The 23,518-nt window shown below is 39.7% G+C and overlaps 2 protein-coding genes across 5 annotated transcripts; one reads left to right on the top strand and one right to left on the bottom strand.

Moving 5' to 3' along the window:
* Nucleotides 1–1,887: 1,887 nt before the first annotated feature.
* Nucleotides 1,888–6,227, top strand: Rbis (ribosomal biogenesis factor). 4 transcript variants are annotated; one of them, XM_041630476.1, is made up of 4 exons: nt 1,888–2,025; nt 3,369–3,485; nt 5,751–5,867; nt 6,118–6,227. In XM_041630476.1, exons 2-4 carry the CDS (start codon nt 3,372–3,374, stop codon nt 6,178–6,180), a joined length of 294 nt encoding a protein of 97 aa, XP_041486410.1. In that variant the 5' UTR covers nt 1,888–2,025; nt 3,369–3,371; the 3' UTR covers nt 6,181–6,227. The 4 variants fall into 4 exon arrangements, with proteins under 4 accessions (XP_041486410.1, XP_041486412.1, XP_041486411.1 ...); XM_041630478.1 differs by having other exon boundaries at nt 1,914–2,207; XM_041630477.1 differs by having other exon boundaries at nt 1,944–2,009.
* E2f5 (E2F transcription factor 5) lies at nt 6,211–22,054 on the bottom strand. The gene is made up of 8 exons (XM_041630474.1): nt 21,707–22,054; nt 13,436–13,545; nt 12,429–12,590; nt 10,854–10,897; nt 9,849–9,913; nt 8,705–8,972; nt 7,250–7,294; nt 6,211–6,905 (listed from the first exon to the last, which is right to left on the bottom strand). Exons 1-8 carry the CDS (start codon nt 21,905–21,907, stop codon nt 6,796–6,798), a joined length of 1,005 nt encoding a protein of 334 aa, XP_041486408.1. The 5' UTR covers nt 21,908–22,054; the 3' UTR covers nt 6,211–6,795.
* Between the last annotated feature and the right edge of the window lie 1,464 nt (nt 22,055–23,518).

The following is a 23,518-nucleotide window of genomic DNA, read 5'->3' on the forward strand; positions in this document are numbered from 1 at the left end:
AATGTAATCTTTTATCTTTGATAATTGAGAAGAGGAAGATTGTTCTAGCCATTACTGAATCCAGGGAATCAAATGATATCATGAATTCTCCGGTTATACTACCAGCTGTACTACCAGACCATTTTTCAAACACCTAGTTGTTTTCCCTTTGTGGCACCTTCATTTCTTCCCAGTTCCTGAATGAGATGGTCAGTGGTTTGAAGCCCCAGTTTTGCAGCATTCCAAAGAAACATCATTAAGTCCAAATGGCAACATTTCCCCTGGCTCTAGTTGGGAAGGCCTTAGAGAAGAACTTCATTACCTGGCTAGGACCACTTGATTTAACAAGTGGTTATCCAGAAAGGGATACTGAGAAAAAAAAAATGTCTGAAAGGGACAATAGCCTTCTACAAAGGAGGCACAGGGAAATAAATGAAGGTTGCATTGTTGGATATAGAAAATAAAACAGAAACTAATGTCTTTTTGTCTTGTAGAAGGTTTTGTTTTCACTTGTATAACTATGCTATTTCCTTGGTCCTTGGTGGATGTAGCCTTATATCATAATTTTAGACTAAAAGCTACCCTCCACAGATTTTACCACCTTAATGACATTCTTTTGCATATATTGCTTTGTCTTGTACAAACTTGTCAACGATTTCACATTTAAGGAACATAATTATGTCTCTCTTCTTTGTATCAGTATTTATAATTCTGGTTTTGCAAAATTTAATGTTTTTTTGTAGCTTTGCTTTAGTTTTGATGTCATCCCCCAAACGACACAATGCAGACTTTTTATTTTTATTTTTTCCCTTGCGTGGGACAAGAGAGCACTGCTCCAAGGACATTATCACATATGTGAGCTTCACAGGTATTTCGAATTTTCCTTCATTTTAATGTACTTTAAAGGTGGATCTTCAGAAAATTAAAAAATAAATGTGTGTTAACAGGCAATTATGTTTCCTTACGGAATTTATTCCATCATTTTCTGTGACGGGTATAATATAATGATTCATTGCAGCAGAATTGATCATCATTCTACAAGCAGATGAAGGACTGATTAGGTGCATAGAGGACTTGAGAGGATGCCAGCTGTGGTGGACCTTAGAAGCGGTTCTGCCCTGGGCCTCAGTGGTGCCCTCTCCTACAGAAGGCAGTGGTATCACTGCTTTATTTTGGTGCAGAGCAACCAGTAGTCAGGATGCTTCTAAGATACAAAATTTGCATATACATGCCAACATTTCATTCATTTGAAAACTTTCCCCGCGACGTCTGGGAAACAAGTAGAAACATGTGGAAACAATTATGTGAGTAGTTGCTTGAAAAATGTGAATAGACTTTTCTGAAATGCGCTTATGTGAAACGAGCAGACGCACAAAGACGGAAGGTGAAGGGGCTTCTCCAGAGTTTTCTCAAAGGTTTCTAATGAATTCATTTTGCACAATATATTATTATGAAAGATATCTTGTAAGAAATTTTCTTTTTGGAACATTGAAGTAAGAACGTGAAAAGGATGTGAACTTTTTCTTCAGTGTCGCAGCGCCACTTGCCGGACATCCCCGAGCCCGCAGCCGGCTGGTGACCTCAGGTTTCTCAGGCGCGACTGCCCGACTTCGGCTTCGTCGGTCTCGCCCCGGCTCGCCTCCCGGTCAAATGCCGGTGAGACTACCGATGGGGCTCTCACGGTGCGTGGGACCTCACTGCTATGAGGCCTCACCAGGTACCAGCTCAAACCTGGGAAAAAAGGCGCCCGCACACAACCGACGACCCCCATCCCCCACGGCTCCGGGCTCCCTTCCAGGGCGGCCCCTCAAGGTGGGCGGGGCCTCGGGAAAGGGGCGGGGCTATCGCTGAGGGCCCAGCGTGAAGGGCTGGGCTAAGAGGAGCGCGGATTGTACGTGCTGGGCGTAGCCCCGCTCGGCGTGGCCCTTGCAGTGGGCGGGGTTACGGCTTCTTCAGGGAACTTCCTGTGTCCTGAGTTTGTGAGTGGCGTCCCTGGGAGCCTGAGCGGCCGCGTGGAATTTGGGGGTTTGGTGAGACGCCTACGAGGTTTGTCCGCGGCTGGGGCGAAAGCTTTGGGCCCGGCTGCAGCGGCGCCGACGGCTCTGTTCTGCCTCCTCCGCAGATGCCTGTTCCTCGGGGCTGTGGACCGAAACCGTGCGGCCACCCCGTGGCAGGCTGCCTGTGATTTGACTGTCTTCGCCACACAGCTTTCCCAGTCCCTGGCTTCAGTTAGGTTGTTGCTGTGCTCGAACTGTTCTTTTTTTAGCATAGGAAACGTATCTAGTCATTCGAGTGTGTTACACCTTTACACCTGTGTATGCTTTATGCTGCTTTGTTTGTTATATTTAATTATCGATTATTACTTCAGACTTACTACTGATTAGTAAATCTCTTTAGCTTTTTGTCTACTGTTTACTCCTGTAATATATTTTCTACTGTCTACTGTGTGTGTGTGTGTATGTATGTATGTATGTATGTATATATGTACGTACGTATGATTTTTCGAGACAGGGTTTCTTTGTGTAGCCCTGGCTGCAGGCTGGCCTGGAATTTAAAGAGATCCGCCTGCTCCTTCCTCCTGAGAGTTGGGATTAAAGGTGTATGTGTGTGTGTGTGTTTGCGAACAAACAAGACAAACCCTTAAACTTTGGCAAACTCTTTGCACCATTTTTTTAATCTGTAAAATCGGAATAATAGTACTTACCAAAGGGTTGTGGTGAAGAATAACTGAGTTAAATCACATAAAACGTAAGTCCGGTGACTATATATAGTAAAAGCTCAATAAATGTTAAATATTAGTATTTAAAAAATTCTTTACATAAATTCTTAAACAGATTTGGCAGAAACTTCTAGGATAGAAGTTATGGCTTAAATCCGCATTTAGCCTAAGCAAAGAAAACAAGGCTTCAGTGTAAAAGAACATTTGTATATAAATTATCAGGGAAATTGTTGGAAGGCATATGAGGGAGGTAGGAAGTACAAGATTGAGGAATGTTTTTGATGGGGTACGAGAGAGAAGAAAGTAAAAAGGGAGAAGAAAATAGTATTCAGTACCTAATATACTAATATACCAGGATAATATATTGGTATGTGAACTCATAGAATTGTTGCCAGTTACTACTATAAGATGCTGTAGAGAAAAAGTTTTGCTTGTGTGTGTTGACAGTACCAGATTCAGTTAGTAAATACTGGGTGTTCTCAGGCCTGGTCTGGGGACACAGAAAGATTGAGATATATGTGCCTTATTTGTACCACAAAATGTCTAGGAGTGCACGACATGGGATTTATGTAGCAGTTTTTAAAATAATCAGAACTAAGATGATCTTAAAAATTTATGTTATTTGTGCCTCAAAATACAAGCAGTTTGACTGAATCCTTTTCTTTTCTAGATAATGGCCAAGAACAAATTAAAAGCGCAGAAGTCCAGGAATGTATTTCATATAGCCAGCCAAAAAACCTTCAAAGCTAAAAACAAGGCAAAACCAGTTACTACTAATCTTAAGAAGGTATTTAAGTAGTCTGTCTGACTTTATTGTTTATAAAGTGGACTTGGAAATTAGTGAATAGGATCTTGTTACTTAAACCAGAAATTCTTAGCTTTTCTTACTAGGTAAGATTATTTTTCAAATATTAAGATAACCTTCCTTTTAAAATAAAAATTTAAGGGGGGATGTTAAAAACCAACAACAAAACATTAACAGAAGTCACTGTTAAAACAGTATGGAGGGCAGTTCTTACTAGTTCACTCTGAAGTGGATTTGAGATTCCACTAGCAGAGATTTACAGTGTCCAGCAGCAGCTTCGTAACTAGTGTCTTAGCCTATCAAATGGAACCAGGCTTGGTGCTGCCTGTGTTTACCTGGTACTCAGGAGGCAGAGGCAGGTGAATCTCTGAGTTTGAGGCCAATGAGCAAGTTCTAGGACAGCCAAGGTTACACAGAGAAAACAATGTCTTGAAACTCCCTTCCCCCATCAAAACCTATAAAATGAAAAATACAAAAAGTGCTAGAGAGATGGATTAGCAATTAAGACCATTTACTGCTTTTGCAGAGGACCAAGGTTGAGTTCCAAGTATCCCATGGGGGCTCACAATTTACTAACTCCAGTTCTAGGGGATCTGATAACCTTTGTTGGTCTCTGTGCCTCCCTGTATGCACATGGTACTCATAAACTTATGCAGATGCACACACATACACATTAAAAAAATTGGCAAATCTTTATACTTCAAAGTAACTGAGAAATTGTTCCTCACGATTAAGTAGATTGTGTACTTAGAGTGTTTCCTAACTTAAATAGTAAGTGATCCAGCTCTCTAAGATGTAATAGTTGTTATAAATGTCCATTAAAAACTGGCTTTTATCTCTCAAGGACTGGAATACATTTTCTAAAGGATATTTGTGATTTCCTAATTATAAAGGAAGTAAAGTTGGATAAGATAGGAATTTGGAGTGAGTTTTCCACAGGTTTTTCTTTGTAGTTGCAAAGACTTGCATGAAAAAGAGCTGATACTAAAGGAGGAAACCTGACAACAGCATGTTCATAGTCTATTTGAGGAATATTATTTTACTGAACCTTAAGACACTAGAACTTTTACATAAGCTGATAGGATCAGAGAAAGTAGGTAGCCTACTTGGAGTTAGTATCAAATAATTTCTTCAGAAAGTGGCTTTATTAAATTTTATTTAAATGAGATTGAAATTTCTGACAGTGAATTTAATGAAGCTAGTCACCCAGTTATGACTTCAGTCAGCTTAAGATCTGGACTCAGATTGGGTCAATTGTGTTTAGCCAGGTTACCGAGCAAAGTTTGTCAAAGTATGAGAGAAAGAAAAGCATATAGGGATTGATAGTATGAAATCCATGCTAATAAAGGGATAAGGTGGACTGTGAGAATTGAAAAAAGTGTTTTGAGTGAACTTTATTGTGACTTGAAAAAGTGGTGTGTAAGAAGGTGTCTTGTAGAAACAGAGGGTCCACTGTTAGATTCCACAGAGCAGGGCCTTGAGAGGAAGAGGCCATTAGATTAGGTACACTAAACTCACTAAACAGTGATTCCATATAGTGGTCAGAGTCTGTGAACTCTGATAAAGCAGCAGATAATTGTGGTATTTCTGGGTGACAATGGGGAGTATTGGTGTTCTCGTGAAGAATGTGGTACAAAGGAGCCAGAGGCTTTGAAGGAGAGATCCTGGTAGCAGCTTTGAATACATTTCTTCTCTATGCTCAGACTTGAGGGCTAGTGCATATAGGAAACAAGTGTCCAGAAAAGGGCCCAAGAGTTGTTTATTCAAAAGGACTGAAAGTATCTGATCCAGGTTTCTTGCTTTATTAATGATAGTTAAATGCCATAGCCAGGACTGGTCACATAAAAATCTAGAAGTCTGTATCATCTGGTACTTGTATGTGGGCCTGCAGACTCTGGAAGAGGCGTCAGATCCTCTAGGAATGGGCTAGAGGCGCTTGTGAGCCACATGGTGCAGCTGCTGAAACCAGCTCCAGAGCACAAATTTTGATCTGTCTTAAGCATGAGGAAAATCCATATAATTAATGTTTTTAAAAATCCAAACTTTCTGACTAAATTTCCTAAAAAGCCAACAGTAGTTTTTGTGTGGATTATCAGTTTGGTAGAGTTTATAGACTTTTTAAAAACTTTTTTCAGTTGTTTGTCTGTGCCACATGCATGATGGGTAGGAGCGGGAGAGGGTGTTTGAGAAGACATTTACACAGCCCAGTACTTTAGTAGTTATGAGAGTGTAATTTTTTTTTAACAGATAAACATTATGAATGATGAAAAAGTCAACAGAATGAACAGAGCTTTTGTAAACATACAGAAAGAACTTGCAAGCTTTTCAAAAAGCCTTTCTCTGAAATCTGTGCAGAAGGAGCTGGTAAGTAGAAATTAGTTTCATAACACACTTAAGTGAAGGCTAACACACTTGAAGCGTAAGCATTTTTTTACCTGGCATTTTGGTGTATATAGCATTTTAGGTCATACATGAAGTCTGAATATAGAATTTACTTTATTTCCAAAGGTAAACTAGAAGAATTAAACTAGGTAGCAGCTTGTATTCAAGGTGGTTTAGTTTGCTTTTGTTTAAACTTTAGCTTGTTTTAACTTTTTCCCCTTTGATTCCTCAGAAGCACCATGAAAATGAACCAGCTAATGTTGATGAAGCAACCAGACTAATGGCTCAATTGTAACACAGTGACTCTCCCCCAAAGATCAATAAATTGAATGCTTTATACAACTTTATTTGTTTTAATCTTGTTAATGTACAGGCATTGGCACATTTTAAAAACAAACTACATAAACAGATCTTTCCTATACTCTAGGAAAGTAGAATGTCAGAAGTCAGCAAACTGATAGGCTTAAAGTGCTAAAACAGAAGGCACTTCACAAAATCTCTTCACTCAATAGTGACGCCCTTCACTTTATCTGTGGCAGTGAATTTCTGAACGACATATAGATATAACTTTGTGGCAGTAAAAATATAGACAAATCAAATCTTCTGGGCAATGTTTTCGTGTGGTGACCTGAAGTCTGCTTTAACTTTTCTCTTAGGAGAAGCTACAGCAGAATTCAGCTTTGAAAGAAATTGAATATAATCACTGGAGGGGCATGCTGGTAGACAGTTAATCATCCCCCCTGAAACAGTCAGAGCCCTTTCAAGTTTTGTGAAGTAAATGTTAGTGAAGAATATTTCAGACTCGATGAACTAAAATGGTATTACATTCATAATTTTAAATACTTAGGTTATTAAGAATTCTACAATGTTACAGTTAGAGGTAGATAACAGTCCCAAGTTTCCATGGAATCTAATAATTTAGTATCTGAACATCAAACAAATCACAGACTCCTTCATTGTCATCTAAATTAAAGTTGTAGTCATCTGCTGGGGTAGGAGAAAGCCGTAAGAGAGGAAACACTGCAAAAAAAGGAAAACATTCATTGTTACGGTTGGTTTCTACATGGGTTATGATTAACTAGCATACTATACATAACAGGTTTTTAATGATTATTTCATACATTTCATATGACACTGGCCAATGTTAGCTTGAAATTACTTGACTGTGACATACTATTCATTACTCCTGTGCCAGTATGTGAATAGTTTTCAATGAAAGTGGTTAAGTATTCCTTTTGGGTTCTTTCCCTAAAAATGTAAGTAAATATGAATTTTAAAAGATGCCTACTATAATCTTGAGTCACATGGCATTTACACTTTAGGATAGTGAGGTATATCCAGTAGTAAAATCTTCAGCTACTTACCATCAGAAGACATCAGTTCATCAATGATGTCTCCACTAATAGACCCTGTTGAAAACACAAATGTGATAGAGGCAATTACATTTCAATAGTGGTAATCACATTACTAGTTTGATTGGCAGAATCAAATTAAAAGTACCACTACATTTTGGGAAGACAATTTCATGAGAAACTACTTTTCTTGGAATGCTTTTAAACTTGCAAACTGAAGACACAGAGGAAAAGACCCCATTCTTCTAAAACTGAGTCTGTAAAGAGTATATTATTCAACTCACTCAACAACACTTCATTTCTCCTGTTCATTTTTATTTCTGTACCTTACACACCCAAACTTATTTGCTTTGCTTAAACAATATTTCTTCAGCTTATTACTTCTGTTTTCTATCCCCCTCATTGCACCCTATTCTAGTCCTAGGTTGTCTCAGCTGTGGAAACTGCAAACATCTCATCTTCAATCTCTGAAGCTTCCAAGTCACCAGACCCTCATAATCATCATTGCACAACTAATGTCTGCTTACCCTCATACAAAGCTGGTTTATTAGCTAGCATTTTCATCTGATATTTCAAACCTCTAATGTGTCCCCAAGTAACTCCTCTCACTATACCAAATGGTACACAGAAATTTTTCAAAAATGTTCTTTGGAAGCCAGGGTACCAACTGGGTTTAAGCTAAAGCATATACAATTTATTTACTTCATATATTCCAATTAATTTGGAATTAATTAGTACTTTCTTCAACACTATACTTTCTCTTGTGCAGCTCTTCAGCTAGAGTATATAAACTTAGAGAGAAGCAAGATGTATGTATGGAACACAAAGCTAAAACCAACCCATGTCCCATTAATGTCTAGTTTCACTGTTACTGATTGTGAAATTTAGGATTAGAAGCAATATCCTATTAGCAAACAATAAACATTATATAACACAGCTTTTAATATCTGCAGTGACTTTTGTTAATTGTTCAGAAACAAAAGTTCTATATAGTTTAAACATTGTTACTGATTAGATATTCCTGTAACGTGCATATACCCATACATACAAATATGTATCTCATATGACACTATGGCTAATATTAATAGACCAGTGATTCAGGTGGATAGCTTGAAATTGCCTGTGGCAGGAGTACGTACAAAATTGTTGATCATAACATACTGTTCAATTCCGCGCCAGTGTGTGAAGTTTTCAGTAAAAATGGTTTAAGTATTCCTTATGGGTTCTTTCCCTCAAAATGCATATACAATATGCATACACACATACATATTATGTCTAACAATATAGAAAGACAGGGTCTGCTTCAGAATCTTCCTTATAATAACTATCCTAGTGCTAGGTTTATAGACTATAGAGGACACTAAAACATAGAATAAGCTTATTTTGCCTCAGATAAAAGCTCTTATCTGTTTCATATAGTATTCATATTTTCACCTGAAATTTTTAGATCAAAGGCTTTCTACCAACCTGAAGATATTTCTGTAGCTGGTATCTGCTGGAAACTCTGGCTTCTTTCAGAAACTTGCTGCTCGGGCAGGTTCTGAGCAGCCATGGTGGATTTCTGTGGAGTCCCTGACATTGAAGACTGGGAGGAAGACTGTGTGAGGTCATCAGGTGGGGGGACAGGAAAAACCACCGGCTTAGATGAACTGGACTCTTTGTTTATAAGCAGCACATGGATAGGTCCTGAGTGACTCTTTAAATTTATCTGGTATTTCTTTTGTCCATTCTGACCCTTTAAAGTCATTGGGCATAAACAAATGAGTTTAATCATTGCTAGTTAACATAAAACATTAAAACAAACACAGGCAAAGTCATTAAGATCTAACAACTAAACTCACACGACAAAGTCACTAGGTTGCAACACTGGAGAAAAGACCAAAGTAGAATGTAATATTAAGGTCTCTAAGCCACTTGCCCCTAAAAGGTAAGCTGTGGTATCATCAAACAGGTAGTTGTTGAATTCTAAACAATCAATTTGTCCCATTTTTCCCTCCTTCCCTGCCCCACTTTTTCCTTTTGCTTTCTTTTCACTTCTTTCCCATCCCTCCCTCTCATCTTTACTTGACAGATTCACTGTGTAGTCCAGGTTGGTTTTAAACCTCAAGTTTCTACACCACCATCCATTTCACTGTCTGTAATATTACTTAGTTGTGCTCAGTAATGTTGTACAAAGTGTCCACATACATGAATTCTAATCTTCTGGAGAAAGCTACCATGACTGTGGTTATCTAAACATCCTGTTTAAATTTGCAAATTTCAGAAACCAAAACTTTCCCACCCATTAATCAAAAGACAACTGGACCTGACTTCCTACATAGATACAAAATTCTTCCTTTTCCAAAAGGCAATTTGTTTCTTAAAGGTTAAAAATACAATAATGCAAATTCTTAAATACTGTGAGAATAGGGGAGAAGTATAGATTCATTTAGCTACTTTTACTAAAGTTGAAGGCACCCAAATTTAGGTGTCAGTGCTTTCAGATATATATTTTAATACCAATAATTCGTGTCCATACACTATTCGTTCTTGTTTAGCTCAAGAAAATACATTTGCCTCTCTTGAGATAACAGAATTATTTTTTCACTTGTATAAAAGCTATGTTACATACCATTTCTGGAATAGGTACTTCGAGCTGTGTACCAGAAGGAGCCTGAATGGCCAACAGTGTATCACCTGGCAAAATAAAATAAAATGATAAATACTTATGGAATGCAATGCAATAGTTCAAAGGACGTGGTGAGAATGAGAGAAAAGTCAAAAAAGTGTGGATTCACTGCCAGGCTACCAGGTGTGCTGGTGTATGCATATTTTTAATCCCAGCATTTGAGAGGTGAAGGCAGATTAATTAAGAATTCCAGGCTAACCTTTGTTACACAGTGAGCTCTAGGCCAGTTTTAGGCCCACTTGAAAACCTATCAGAAATTAAATAAAAAAGCAGCTAGAGGTGTAGCTCAGCTGGCAGAGTGCCTGCCCACTACAATCCCCCGGGGTCTTTCCCCAACACCGCAAAAATCAGCAGTGATGGCACAATGCCTAAAACCCAGAACCAAAGAGGAAGAGGCAGGAGGGATCAGAAGGTCATACTTAACTATATAGTGAGGTAGAGGCATCATTATGAAACAGATTCACCTAACTTTCCTCAAGAGTTCCCTGGGTTCTACCTGTGACTAGTACCTGCTATATACAGTTTCATGAAACAATGCTTATGTTTCAAGTTCCTATGCTCCTGGGACCTTGAAAAGTCTACTAAATCCTGCTCATTTAAGTTCCGCATCCCCTGGCTCCTGTGCCCTCCCACACATAAAGTAAAAGCTGTGAAAACGGTTGGTTACTGCCATGAAAACATCTGTAAGCAGCCTGTCAGCACATGACTACAGAGAAAGACAACTCCTGAAAATACAGGCTGAGTGTATGGGGGGAATTGTGAGAAACTACAGTCAACAGGTTGTTCAAAGGAAGAATGCAGTGGCTTGTGCCTTTAATCCTAGCACTTGGGAGGCACAGACAGGTGGATGTCTAAATCAGAGGTCAGCCAGGGCTAGACAAAGAAACACTGTCTCCAGAAACCAAATAAACAAATGGAAGAATGTAAGAAAAGGCTAACAGTACTCACCATTAAAGCAATCGCAGATGTCTTCGTGAGTTACATAAGAAAACGTACTGTCATAAGAGTTAAGGAACAACATTTCTATCAAGGCCTAACACTTGTTAATAAACCTGAAGTCCAAATTGAAATCAAATGAATGAAGGCAATATAACACGGGGAGACAAAAAGTGCAAGTCCTTAGAAAGACAAAGACAATCAAAAGTCTGTAGGCAGAGTTTCTACATGTTGCTTTAATAAGTAGCCATTCTGGTTTGTGACATCTGAAGACTTTTGGGTTATGATGCAAAATGGTACATACACTAGAGGTGTGAGTGCATGGGAATGGATGCGCAAGAGCATCATCGCTGAGTGAAGAGTGGCCATACAGGCTGCTGCTCTTTTAAGTTGTATGGCCATAGAAAGAGAGGAGGCTCTGGCAAACAAAATATATTACACTCATAGCTCCTAAAGACAGAAGTGTCACAGATGGGAAACAGAGCAGTGAGTTTAGAAGGTAGGTGAAAGCATTAGTCCAGAATCTTTGTTTGGGCCTTCATATGAAAAGTAAGGCAGGGAAGGAGAAACAGAAACACTTCAGAATTGGTTAGTTTGAATAATTTTGACCAACTCTTTCCTATAGGACCCCAGGGGTTGCCTTTTCCTGGTCCTGGGATGATGAAGTAGAAGGAATATTGCCTCCTGGGTATATAGGCCAGATGTATGGTCTAAGACTACAACTTTACTCCTGGTTAAGCCCTTGCCATTTCTAAGAATTGGCTAAATGCAGGGCACCCTTTTCCCAGATAGATATATTTTCGACATATCAAAATCACCACTATTTAAGTTATATAGTATATGTACAGTCATAGTTTAGACACTTGTAAATGACCAAAATCTTGTTAAGCTATATAAAGCAGGGCAACAAAATCTAGATCACTTAAATGGTTTGCAAATCTTCGGTTTCCATGGTATACAACTTGAAAATTCCCATTGTTCTCACATGATTACGGAGCTCTAACTCCCACACAAAAGTAACAAGACAACATGATGAATATATTGTATACATTACCGAACTATTTTTATGAGGTGTGTGTGTGGGGGTTAACTGCAAAGGAAGACAAACACTAGAGATCTCCATAGACAGTGGTGTGAAAGGAACATATACCTTGTGGCATTAATATTCCTCTATGTAGTAGGAGAAACCAGTCTTGGGTTAGTATTAGGAAGAAGCATCAAGGAATATAAACTTATGACACTCCTTAAAAAATTAGTTTTTCAAAACTGAAAGCTAGAACTGGACATAATTATTTAAAGTACCGTATATACTTAGCAATAATATTCAGACCCCTGTACTAAGCTACGATACTGCATCCTGCCAGTCATATGCTGAGAGAACATGTATCTTTTCCCCTCAGTACAAGAATGTTAATACCATACAACTTAAAATGATAGTATTTTTAAAATACCAGTCTGTTATTAGAGAGCTATAAAATGTTATATTTGTAAAACTTAATTGCTTAAGAACCAGATAACTGATCTGAGTACTACTAAAGATGCACTACATTTTGTGCTATATGACGAATAACTTACTCAGAAGGATATCTGTTATTAATGGAGTCTTCCATCACATTTTTGATGCTTTGTTGTAGCCACAGTTTCTGCTGGTCGAGTTCTCTTTCCTTCAATTCTAGATCTTCAATTTCAGCTTTAAGAAATCTTAATCTATCTATAACTTCTTTAGTATTACAGCCAGCGCCTACACCCCTTAAAAGCATGAGAATAAATTCTCACAGGATCAGACACCCATTTAATAGCATTTAATTTTTATAGTAATAAAATTGACTTAAAGGTTAATCAAATGCATTTACATTCTTCTGAAAACCACACATTAAAATCCTTACAAAATTTAAACATCAAAGCTCTAAACGTACTTGCTTAGAAAATCTGAAAGGGGACTGTAGAGATGACTCACAGCAGTTAAAGGCTGTTCTTTCGGAGGACCCGGGATTCAATTCCCAACACCCACATAGCAGCTAACAACTGTCTGTCACTCTAGTTTCAAGAAATCTGCATCCTCACACAGACATACATGCAGTCAAAATACCAAATGCACATAAGTAAATCTTAAAAACAAAAAACTTTCGAATAATACAAAAAATTAATGACAAGAAATATGTTTTGGAAATTCTAAGTATATGCTAGAATGCCTTTTTAACACCAGAAAGGCCAAGCTAGTAACTGAGGGACCAAAATCACATCAAAGCTAAACAGTTAGTCTCCTGATGTACACTGAGGTGCTGGTGAAGATAACTATATCTGGTTTGGGGGCAGAATTCTAACAAAAAAAAAAGTCTAAGGCCAAAGAAAGTATTCTAAAAGCAGAATATACTTGTCAGAAGCACATAGTCATGCCATAGCTAATACATGAAACAGTGGAGAGAACAAGGAAGCATCCAACACATAATGGACAGATAGGCAAGCCCAGAGAGTCTGTCCTGGGGACAGAAGTCTGATGTGATTAGCTGACTAAAACTGAACATTTGTGAAAAAGAAAGCTCTGATGTTCATTTTCTACCTAGCATTGGTTTTAGGTAGGGTTTGTGACTTACTTCCACTGGATACTATTCTTTGATTTTTTTTCAATTAGATCAATTCCTTCTAAGACGTTGGTGATATCATATATTCTTCGCTTTTGTCTTACAGCCAAAGTATCAGCAGCCTGTTTAGGACAAAAAGAACAAAGAAAGTACCATGTATATATAAAGCCAGAGAGAGAGGTGATTGTCCCAAATATGACCCACTCAGTCTCCTGAGAACATTAACTAGATATATTTGAAACATTTCCCAGACTTTGCAAATACCAGAGAAATTATTCCATCTAAACAGTAGAAGATGTTAAAGAAAAAAATGCTGTCACAACAGAAGCCGTATCTCTAATAAAACAACACGGTAGTAATTTTTGTCACCTCAAAGACTAAGCTGAGAAGGAATTGTTAAGTCTTTCACTTCCTATAAGAATCTCATCAAAAGACAGCCTTACTCTTTATGTATCTGAGCCTTTTGGCAATTAAGGAATAAAGGGAGTCAGCATTATATGTATGCACAAATTGTAAATTTGTTTAATAATGATTTGCGTTTTAAAAGCTTTATTGCATGGATGAATTTTTCTACCCCAACACTATTAAATCAACAAGAAATAAAAATCTTAAACATAGCAGTGTTTCTAGCGATTTTTTTTTTAAAAAAAAAGTATGGTTGTTTCTTTCCTACAAGGTAAGAGAAACACAAATACTATCATGATGAACCCGAATGAACATTATGAAGACCAAGGAATTCCTGTGATCAGCTCCCCACTAAGAAAGAACTTCAGAAAAAGAGGTTATCCGTTTTCAGAGTCAACAGCCTAAATCAGTAATGTAGGGTCCCACTCTACAATTCATGGTACTTATGAAATAGTAGTTAAATGGCCCTCCTGACAATTTCTAGCACATATTCTATTTTAACAAATGTGATTTACAGCCTAAGACATGTTTACCAGCTCTTGTAGGTCATCACTACTTGACTCACTCATCTATCTTAATTAGGGTTTCTACTGTTGTGATAAGACACCATCATGAAAAGCAATGGGAGGAAATAAGGAAAGGGTTTATTTGACTTATATGTTCCAACCATAGTCAATCATTTACATTCATCCATTCATACATACATACATAACCTATTCAGAGCTGACCACTTACCACTGGACATCCAATTGGATTGCTCTTCCCTAGGGAGAACCACCTGTCTTGCTCCCAACTTTCCTCACTTGCCTATAGTTTTGTGTGGGGCTGAGGCCTCATTGGCTTTTCCCTGTCCATTCTGGCATATTTGTTGGTGCCCTCCTTGTTCAGCTCATGTGTGAGCATTCCTGTAGGCGAGATTCTATGGGTGTGGTTTCTCGTAGCAGTAAGAGAGAGAAAACAGACCTTCTGGGTCATTGTGAAGGTATCAGCTTTTAATTCCAGTGACGGAAAGCCACTAGGCAGTTTTGAGCACAGGGAAAATTAGACTTCATACTTCAAAGTGTCTTCTCTGTTTGCTATCAGAAGAGTCTTAGTGAGAAGAAAACAGAAGAAAGGAAATCTATGTGAATGGCATGTCCTACCATGATGATAATGGACTGAACCTCTGCACTGTTTTTCTCTGTAAGAGCTGCCACGGGCCGAGCGGTAGTGGCGCATGCCTTTAATAGCAGCACCCAGGAGGCAGAGGCAAGCAGATCTCTGTGAGTCTGAAGCCAGCCTGGTCTACAAAGTGAGCTCACAGCCCAGGCTGTTACACAGTCAAACTCTGTCTTGAAAAAACCCAAAACAAACAAACAAAAGAGTTGCCATGGGCTCTCTTCACATCAGTAGAAACCCTAAGACATGGCTCTTTATGCTGATCTATTTCCTTAATTTAATTATTACCGAATTACACACACAGCTCATTATAATTAGCATGTAAAATGCTTGATTTTAACCTGTAGTAATAGGGTAACAGGACTTTATAGATGCTATCTAATGTAAAGATCACAATAACTCATCAAAGCCCATAAAACTAAAGAATAATAGGGTAAAATTTTACATTAGTCCTCTATTCAAAAAATAAAATTGTGACAAAACATTTTATACAATTTATTTATTTTTTTTTAATAATTTTTTTTATTAAGAAAAGAAGAAAAAAAAACATAAACAAAAAACAAGTTTCCACCTCCTCCCAGCCTCCCATTTCCCTCCCCCTCCTCCCACCCTTCTCCCCCTCCTCTCACCCTTCTCCCCCTCCCCCCCACTCCTTTCCCCCTCCCTCTCCAGTCCAAAGAGCCGTCAGGGTTTTCTGCCCTGTGGTAAGTCCTAGGTCCTCCCCCCTCCGTCCATATCTAGGAAGGTGAACATCCAAACTGGCTAGGCTTCCACAAAGCCAGCACATTAAGTAGGATCAAAACCCCGTGCCATTGTCCTTGGCGTCTCATCAGCCCTCATTGTTCGCCATGTTCAGAGAGTCCGGTTTTATCCCATGCTTTTTCGGTCACAGTCCAGCTGGCCTTGGTGAGCCATTTTATACAATTTAGAAGACTAAATCATTTGGGCATATGAATTCAGTATATGCTCGACGAGCTAGTTCCAGGACAGGCTCCAAAACCACAGAGAAACCCTGTCTCGAAAAACTAAAAAAAAAAAAAAAAAAAGAGGTGACTTAAATAAAACTTCACTATAGGTTCCATAAGGGGTTGATAAAGGCAGAAAAGCAGAAATTTAATTTCCACTTATTTGCTTACTGAAAATAAAAAAAAAATCTCATATATTCTTAAGTCTATATCTATGCAGATAATATCTCATAAAATGGTGTTTAAACATATATAGATCCTCCTGGAAATTGGAAGTAGACAAGATTGCCAGTCAAAAGTTGGGAGCATGGAGGCAACGAGGGGAGAGGGAAGAGGAGAGGGAAGAGAAAGGGTTGAAGGGGAGTCTTGGGGAGAGCGATGGGTGAGATGGTGGAAGTACGAATATGGGAGCAGGGAAGGAGATATCTTAGTGGAGGGAGCCATTTTGGGGTTGCAAGAGGCTTGGCTCTGGAGGGGTTCCCAGGAGTCCACAGGGATGATCCCAGCTAGGACGCTGGGCAGTAGAGGAGAGGGTGCCTGAACTGGTCTTGTCCCATAGTCAGACTGATGACTATCTTGAATCTCACCATAGAACCTTCGTCTGGCGATGGATGGAGATAGAGACAGAGACCCACACTGGAGCACTGGACTGAGCTCCCAAGGTCCAGTTGAAGAACAGAAGGAGGGAGAAGATGAGCAATGAAGTCAGGACCACGAGGGGTTGGTTCACCCACTGAGATAGTGTGCTTGAGCTAATGGGGGAGCTCACCAACTCCAGCTGGACTGGGACTGAACAAGCATGTGATCAAACCGGACTCTCTGAATGTGGCTGACAATTGGGGAAGACCGAAGGACCAATGATAATGGCACTGGGATTTGTCTCTATTGCATGTACTGGCTTTTTGGGATCCTATTCTCTTTGGATGCATACTTTCCTAAGCCTGGATGGGGATGGGGGAGCTTGGATTTCCCACAGGGCAGGGTACCTTACCCTCTCTTCTCCCTTCTCAGGACAGAAGGGAGTTGGGGGGAAGGGTGTATGGGGGAGTGGGAGGGAAGTGGGTGGAGGGGAGGAAATGGGAATTTTAATTGGTATTATTTATAAAGTAATAAAAAAAGAAATAAAAAAGAGAGAGAGATGGCGTTTAAAGCATCAAGCTGTAGGGACTGAAGAAATGGCCTCGCTGTTAAGAAGAGCACTTGTTGCTCTTTCAGAGGATCTGAGTTTGGTTCCTAGCACCACCCACATGGAGGCTCACAAGCATGTGGAACTCCAGTTCCAAGGAACCAAGGCATCTTTCTACTTCCACTGGCCCTGCAAGCAGGTGGTGCACAGAGATATGCACGAGGCAAAACAACAGTACAAATAAATAAATCTAAAAAGGAAAAGAAAGAGCAATCCAAAAACTACAATGACAGCACTTGCCAAACCTGTGCAGATCCCTAGGTGAAATCCCTAGCACAAAAAAGAGAGATGTTAAAAATGCTATGAACCTGGGAAGAAAGGGGAGTAGTTAAGGTGAGAGCAAAAACATTCTGTTTCCAAATAGACCCCAGCCCCTTGCATCTATCCCAGCCTCCAGGCCTGAGCGTTTGTATTGGTCTGAAATGCATATCCCAGCAGGCAGGTCCTGACCCCTCCCGGGGGGGGGGGGTGGTGGTGGTGTCAAGACCACTCCCAAGAATGCATAAGTGAACCCCCAAAAGAGGAACACGTCTTTTTTTTGCGTTCCTGGCCCCTCAGGGCCCCCTAGAGTACAGAACTCCCATTAAACCTGGATATCTCTTAATTTGGCTTGTTTTGATTTGGCTGGATTGGGAATTTGCTTCGACAGAGAGCTTGCATTAGGAAAATATTCCTAACAGGCTTGTAGGGGCCGTAAATCAACAAGGAAATGAAATACCAATAAATGCTTACACTAAGCAGAAGGGCACTCCTGCAGCACCATTTATTTACACTGTAAGTGTTTCAATTTGCATCAATGCTCTGCCCCAAAGAAACTGCACCTAAGAATACCCTGTGTCTGGCTACTCTGACTGCCACTGTACTATTTTGAATATTCTTCTGATGCTATTTTAATCAACTCTTTATAAGCTTTTAAAAATAAAGTTCTTTTCTTATGCAAGTCACCAAAGAATAATCAAGGAGAAAAAAGGTATTTGATAGTGTCTATGTAACTAGGAAAACCATAGTGATCCTCTGAAATCTATAAATTGAAATCTGCCTGCGTCCATTAATTGTATAGTTTGAAAATCCTTTTATATAATTATTATTTTGGCTGGCATACAAAGGTTTGGTTGGTATACTGCAACATGTCATTATATTTAATCTGTTCTTGACACCCGTCCCACTGCCCTCCCTCATCTCCCATCCCTTCCCCTCCTGCTTTGTTCTAACATGTTCTATTCTATGTGTGAACTGTCCTGCTGGTTCTGTGTATCCAAATTTGCTGTCACAGGGACACTGAGGAGATTTAATAGGGCACACCTTGATAATGTCATTTAACTCAGCCTTCTTTTTATGAAAGTTCCCTCAAATGTAGTTCCATATTAATGAATGGGATGAGGGGCACTAAGAGTTTTGACAAGTTTTGACTCTTCAGCCTATAACCTCATTATCAATTACAGAATTTTTGTTCTATACTGCCATATCTTCTGGTAAGCATTCTCCTGCTTTGTTTCTAAGAATTTGAGTACTCTTAAATACTCAAATAAAAATCATACTGTTGTATGTTGTATGTTGTTGGGTCTGGAGAGATGGATCAGCACTTAATGTAAGAGTACTGGCTGCTCTTCCAGAGGACCTATGTTTAGTTCCATGGAATGGCTCTCACCTCACCTGTAACTCCAATTTCAGGGAATCAGATGCCCTTTTCTGACATCTGCATGTAGTACAGACATACATGCAGGCAAAACACTCATACACATAAAATAAAAATTAAGGAAAAGGATTATACAGCACTTGTCTGTTTACTCAGTATAAAGTCCTCAAGGATCACCTCTGCTATACATGTCAGAATTTCTTTCTAAAGCAGAAAGCCCCTCATTGGGCCTGCGTATCCCAATTGATTATCCACTGGAAGACATCTGAGTTACCCATCTTTTGACTATTAAAGTAACACTGACATGAACATAGATTCTACAAATACATCCTATTCCAGACCCCACTTTCAATTCAGCAGGCATAGCATATATCCAGGAGTGATGTCCTGAGAAACTTCAAGCAAGCATCGAACTCTTGAAATGCTTCATGCATACCTCCCTGTGTCAACTACCTCAGAAACCTTGTTACCTACCAGAGCCTGTGGCTGAATTATGTCTTGTCTAGGTTGTATAGTTAGGTCATTTATTACGTATGTGTCTGGATCTGGGAGAGAACGCACCAATACTTAGGTGTCATTCAGGTAATTGTAACTTAGGTAGTTATAGTATACAACATACACAACCCAGATTATGTTTACAAAGATCAAGATGGCACAAAGATGTTAAATAAAATATAGAAACTCCATATGTAAAGTATAGTGAAAAGGAATTTTCAGAACACCTACCCACACTCTTGTTCACAGTTACTAAGCTACAGAAAAAGAAAACATCAGTTTAATCTATCTCTACAGAATCTGCCATCAGTGCCCTCCTGTGCAGACAGATGCCCACTGCCTACCGTAGGAGTAAAATGATGCATTTTTCTTTCCTGAAAGATTCACAGAGACACATAAAAACTTAAGTTTATTTTTAAGGACTACTAGAAAGGCAGTACAGCACAGAAATTAAGCCTAGCTTCTAACGCTCACTCTCATTTGGCAGACCTAACCCAGAACTTCCCTAAGTTTGTGTATCAGGCTCACACTGGGGCAGCACCATTTACACAGTCCTCAGGATATTTGATGGGAAAGTTAGTATATTTTTATATTTGTGATTTTTCACAAAATTGGATTCTTTTATTAATTAAAAAATTAAATGCAAAGCCTGTATCAATAGCTTATACAGAAAAATGTTCTTTACTTAGAGTCAGAATTAAAAAATAATAAGAAAGTGTTTTAAATTTTTCAGACAGAAATTTAGTGTCAGTACAAGACCATCTTCAACACATATTGTTAGGATATCTTAATATTTCATGATGTACTATGAGAAACAGCCTCACTGTAAGTTGTCCTGTATATTTTTTATGTATTTATAAACATGAATTGTATGCATAAATAAAACGTTTTTCTTCCTAGGAAACAGAATAAATCATTAACCCTTACATCATTACAGCAATCTGTGAACATTTCTTTAGGACAGATCCAAGATAACTGAAATAAGACTCTTGCATATCAAACTGCTATTTGATGCCTGAACCTGCTGTCATCCAGGTGAAGGAAGCCAGATATCCAAATCTGGAAGGGAATTCTGAGTTTTGAGCATGTTTCAGGATGAATCATCAAACCCCCATTTTACCCAAAAAGTTCCGGGATTTCCTGACTTTTTTTAAAATATTGACAGTCACTGGCTACAGCTGAATTTAATTCTGAAGACCAGATTTCAATGGGGGTTTGTAACATCAGGGGTTTCTCTGCTGTTCTCATTACTGCCAGTGAAATTGGAAACCATACCATTTTAATTCATTTCAACCTGAATACCGTAGATGCCCATTAAAGTATTTTTAAGGAGGGAAAAAGATTGAGGGAAGGGGGGAAAGGGGAGAGAAGGGGAAGAAAAGGGGCGAGGAGAGAGAGAGAGAGAGAGAGAGAGAGAGAATATGAATGAGAATACAAAGAATTTTCAAAAGTGACCAAAAAAAAAAAAAGTCCCAGGAATAATATTTCCAAATAAGAACGGAAACCTACTGGCATCTACCCCCACGAAAGAGGGGGGGCAATTTCAGAGCCAACAACCTAGTGCCTCCCACTGGACCACAAGAGGATGGACAGCAAACTTCTCCAGCTCGGACACTTTTTCCTTTGCTTGGGCACAGAAGTGAGGATGGTAATGGCTTCAAGCCAGGAAGGTGGCATAGTACTTAGTCCCTGGGTGCTGCGAGTTTTCCCAATACAGCCAGGTAAAGGAGTCACAGAGGCGGTCCACTGTGATTGTAGACTCCTTAGCAATTTTGTTTGTTTTTTTAAAGTATTGGCTCTTTCTTAACCTCAGTATACTGGCTGGATTTTTATTCACATGATCACATACTCCTTTCCCCCCCTCTGCGCTGTGGAATCCTTCCAAGTACTGCCAGGAACGGTTAAATCACTGTATGATTGAACAGCTTTTGATGAACGTTTTTTTTTTTTTTTGAAAAAGCCTGAACCGTAGCAAAGAACGAAGCAAACATTCTTATAAAACCACATAAAGTTTACTAAGCAATTCCACAGCTTAGTCTGTAAGTCACAAAACTCTCTGTGCGACAGCAAATCTCACATCTAGAAACCTTTAAGATTCCAAATTATGTCAACAAAGACAATCTCACTTCCTAACTGTCGATGAAGAGTTTCCCCTTCTAAAAACTATTATTTTAGCGGCGAGGTGTGGAAGTTTTCTCGTTTTCCTTTCATTCGGAAGAACTAGCAAGAAAGTTCTTCAAACAGAAATAAAGTCCTATAGAGCGGTCCATTACGGCGTCCTGAGCAAAGCGCCCATTCCTGGGCGCCTGGCCTTGGTCGCCGCTCAGGGTGCTCTTTGTAGGCAGGGCCACGCGCCTACCCGCCGGTGGGGCCCCGCATCCTGCACCACCCGCTTCCCGGTCGCCCCGAAGCCACGTCCCCGCCAAGCCCCCGCTCACCGCTTTGAGGTCCAGGACACCGTCCTGCGCCTCCTGCAGCAAAGACACGAACTTGGTGGTGAGCAGCCCCAGGCTCTTCTCGTGCCGGCTGCTGAGCGCCGCGGGCGGCTGCGAGGACGGCGCCCCAGGTGGCGGCGGCGGCGGCTGGGCCTGGGCCTGCGGCGTGGGCTGGGCAGAGCTCGCGGGCTCCGCCGCCGCCATCGCCGCCGCCCGCCGGAGCCGCTCTGCCGCCGAGCAGACGAGGAGCGCGGACTCCGCTCCCGGCCCTCGGCGCCCTCGCGTCCACCAGCCGCCCGGAGCCGAGAAGCGCGCGCGCGCACCACAGAGAGCGAGCGGTCGGCGCGGCGAGGGTGGGCCTGAGTTTAAATGGCAGGAAGTGACGCCGCCGGCGTTACTTGGAAACGCTCTCTCCGCGGAGGGGCGGGGAGTCGGGCGACCTGGGGGCGGCTCTCGCGTCTCAGCAGGTGCAAGGGTTAAGACTCCTTTCGCGGGAATAGAAGATCGCCTGTTGAAGGCTGGATTCCCAACTCTTGCCATACCTGCCTTTAGAAAGCGTGCTTAATCAAATTATGTATTTGTTTCCCAGTAATCATATTATTTGGGCTACTCGCAGCATCTTGTGCTTAGTGATATCTTAAACTACGAAGCGACAGTGAAATTACACAGGTATGAGATGAGGAAATCTGTTTCCACCCTTCATTTTACTTGCAAACTTGAGAATCAGTATAAACATCTTTGACAACTTAGTGTTCACATACACTGAATGTTGCTCACACTTAAATATTAGGTGACTAAAAAAAAACATCATTTGGTAGAAAATAATGTTCCTACATGAAGGAATAATACCTAATTTAACAGTAGAGAGAAAAAAGTCACTGAAATGAGAGGGAAAACTGACAGCATCAACTAGTAAATCCTGAAAAACAAAAGTATTGTTTTGCCTTCACAGATATTTTATTAGCCACTGTTTTAGTGCGAAGAACATAGCAAACAAAATTTGGGATAACGAATCTAAAATAAAATGAAAACAATCAGCTAATGCAACTACCTATATAATTTTATATTAAGCAAATCAAAAATTTTTACAAATTAATAATATTGATTATAATAAAAAGTGTTTCTTGAGATTTTAATCAACGAACATTCTGCTATGTGTGCTAGGTCAGAAACTGTTGTGAAATGAAATTTTACTATTTATAAAACAATTATGCGATACAACATCAGAAATTGGCTATCTAAACTATAGAACTTTATAGTCTCATAACCTGAAGGCTGCAAGTCTAAGATCAAGGCACAGGGATTGCTGAGCTCTAGTCGGGAGCCTCTTCTAGCTTGTGCATGCAGGATCTTTTGCACTGTCTTTGTCTTTGAGAGGCTACTGAGCAGCTTTGCACTTCTGCTCCTACAAAGGCTCTAATGCCAGCATGAACACCCCAGCCCCAGGAAGACATCTCTAAACAGCTTAAGTGGGGAGGGGGTTGGGGGCTTAGCGTTTCAAAAGGTTAGTTTGTGAAAAGCAAGCATACGATTGAACTTTATCATAATTATCATGATGGGTAATTTTGTAAACACATTTTAATATACCACTTTAGATATTTTTTAAAAGGCTGACTCTAAACTTTTGGTTAATAGTTGTTTGTGGTTTTCACAGTGGAATTTTCATTTATTTGAAGTTGCTGGATGTCAAGTATTAGAGTATTAACAAATTAGCAAACATTTCAATTAGCCATAAAAACCTTTTGTGTTTTGTTGACTGATATTCTAAAATAAAAAATTACACTGTTTCACAAATTTCAGAGAAAAGACTGTCAT

The sequence above is a fragment of the Microtus oregoni genome, unplaced genomic scaffold (genome assembly GCF_018167655.1).
Source record: "Microtus oregoni isolate MIOR12 unplaced genomic scaffold, Mior012 000034F_ref0000314, whole genome shotgun sequence".
In the NCBI taxonomy this organism is placed as follows: Eukaryota; Metazoa; Chordata; class Mammalia; order Rodentia; family Cricetidae; genus Microtus; species Microtus oregoni.

Bases quoted from the DNA above. Each gene is read 5' to 3' on its own strand.
- Rbis (XM_041630476.1), top strand. From the start codon at position 3,372: ATGGCCAAGAACAAATTAAAAGCGCAGAAGTCCAGGAATGTATTTCAT. The intron at 3,486-5,750 runs GTATTTAAGTAG...TTTTTTTAACAG, and splicing joins TTACTACTAATCTTAAGAAG to ATAAACATTATGAATGATGA. The intron at 5,868-6,117 runs GTAAGTAGAAAT...TTGATTCCTCAG, and splicing joins AATCTGTGCAGAAGGAGCTG to AAGCACCATGAAAATGAACC.
- E2f5 (XM_041630474.1), bottom strand. From the start codon at position 21,907: ATGGCGGCGGCGGAGCCCGCGAGCTCTGCCCAGCCCACGCCGCAGGCC. The intron at 10,898-12,428 runs ATATCCTTCTGA...TTATGACAGTAC, and splicing joins GAAGACTCCATTAATAACAG to GTTTTCTTATGTAACTCACG. The intron at 7,295-8,704 runs GTTGGTAGAAAG...TGTTTTCAACAG, and splicing joins AGCTACAGAAATATCTTCAG to GGTCTATTAGTGGAGACATC.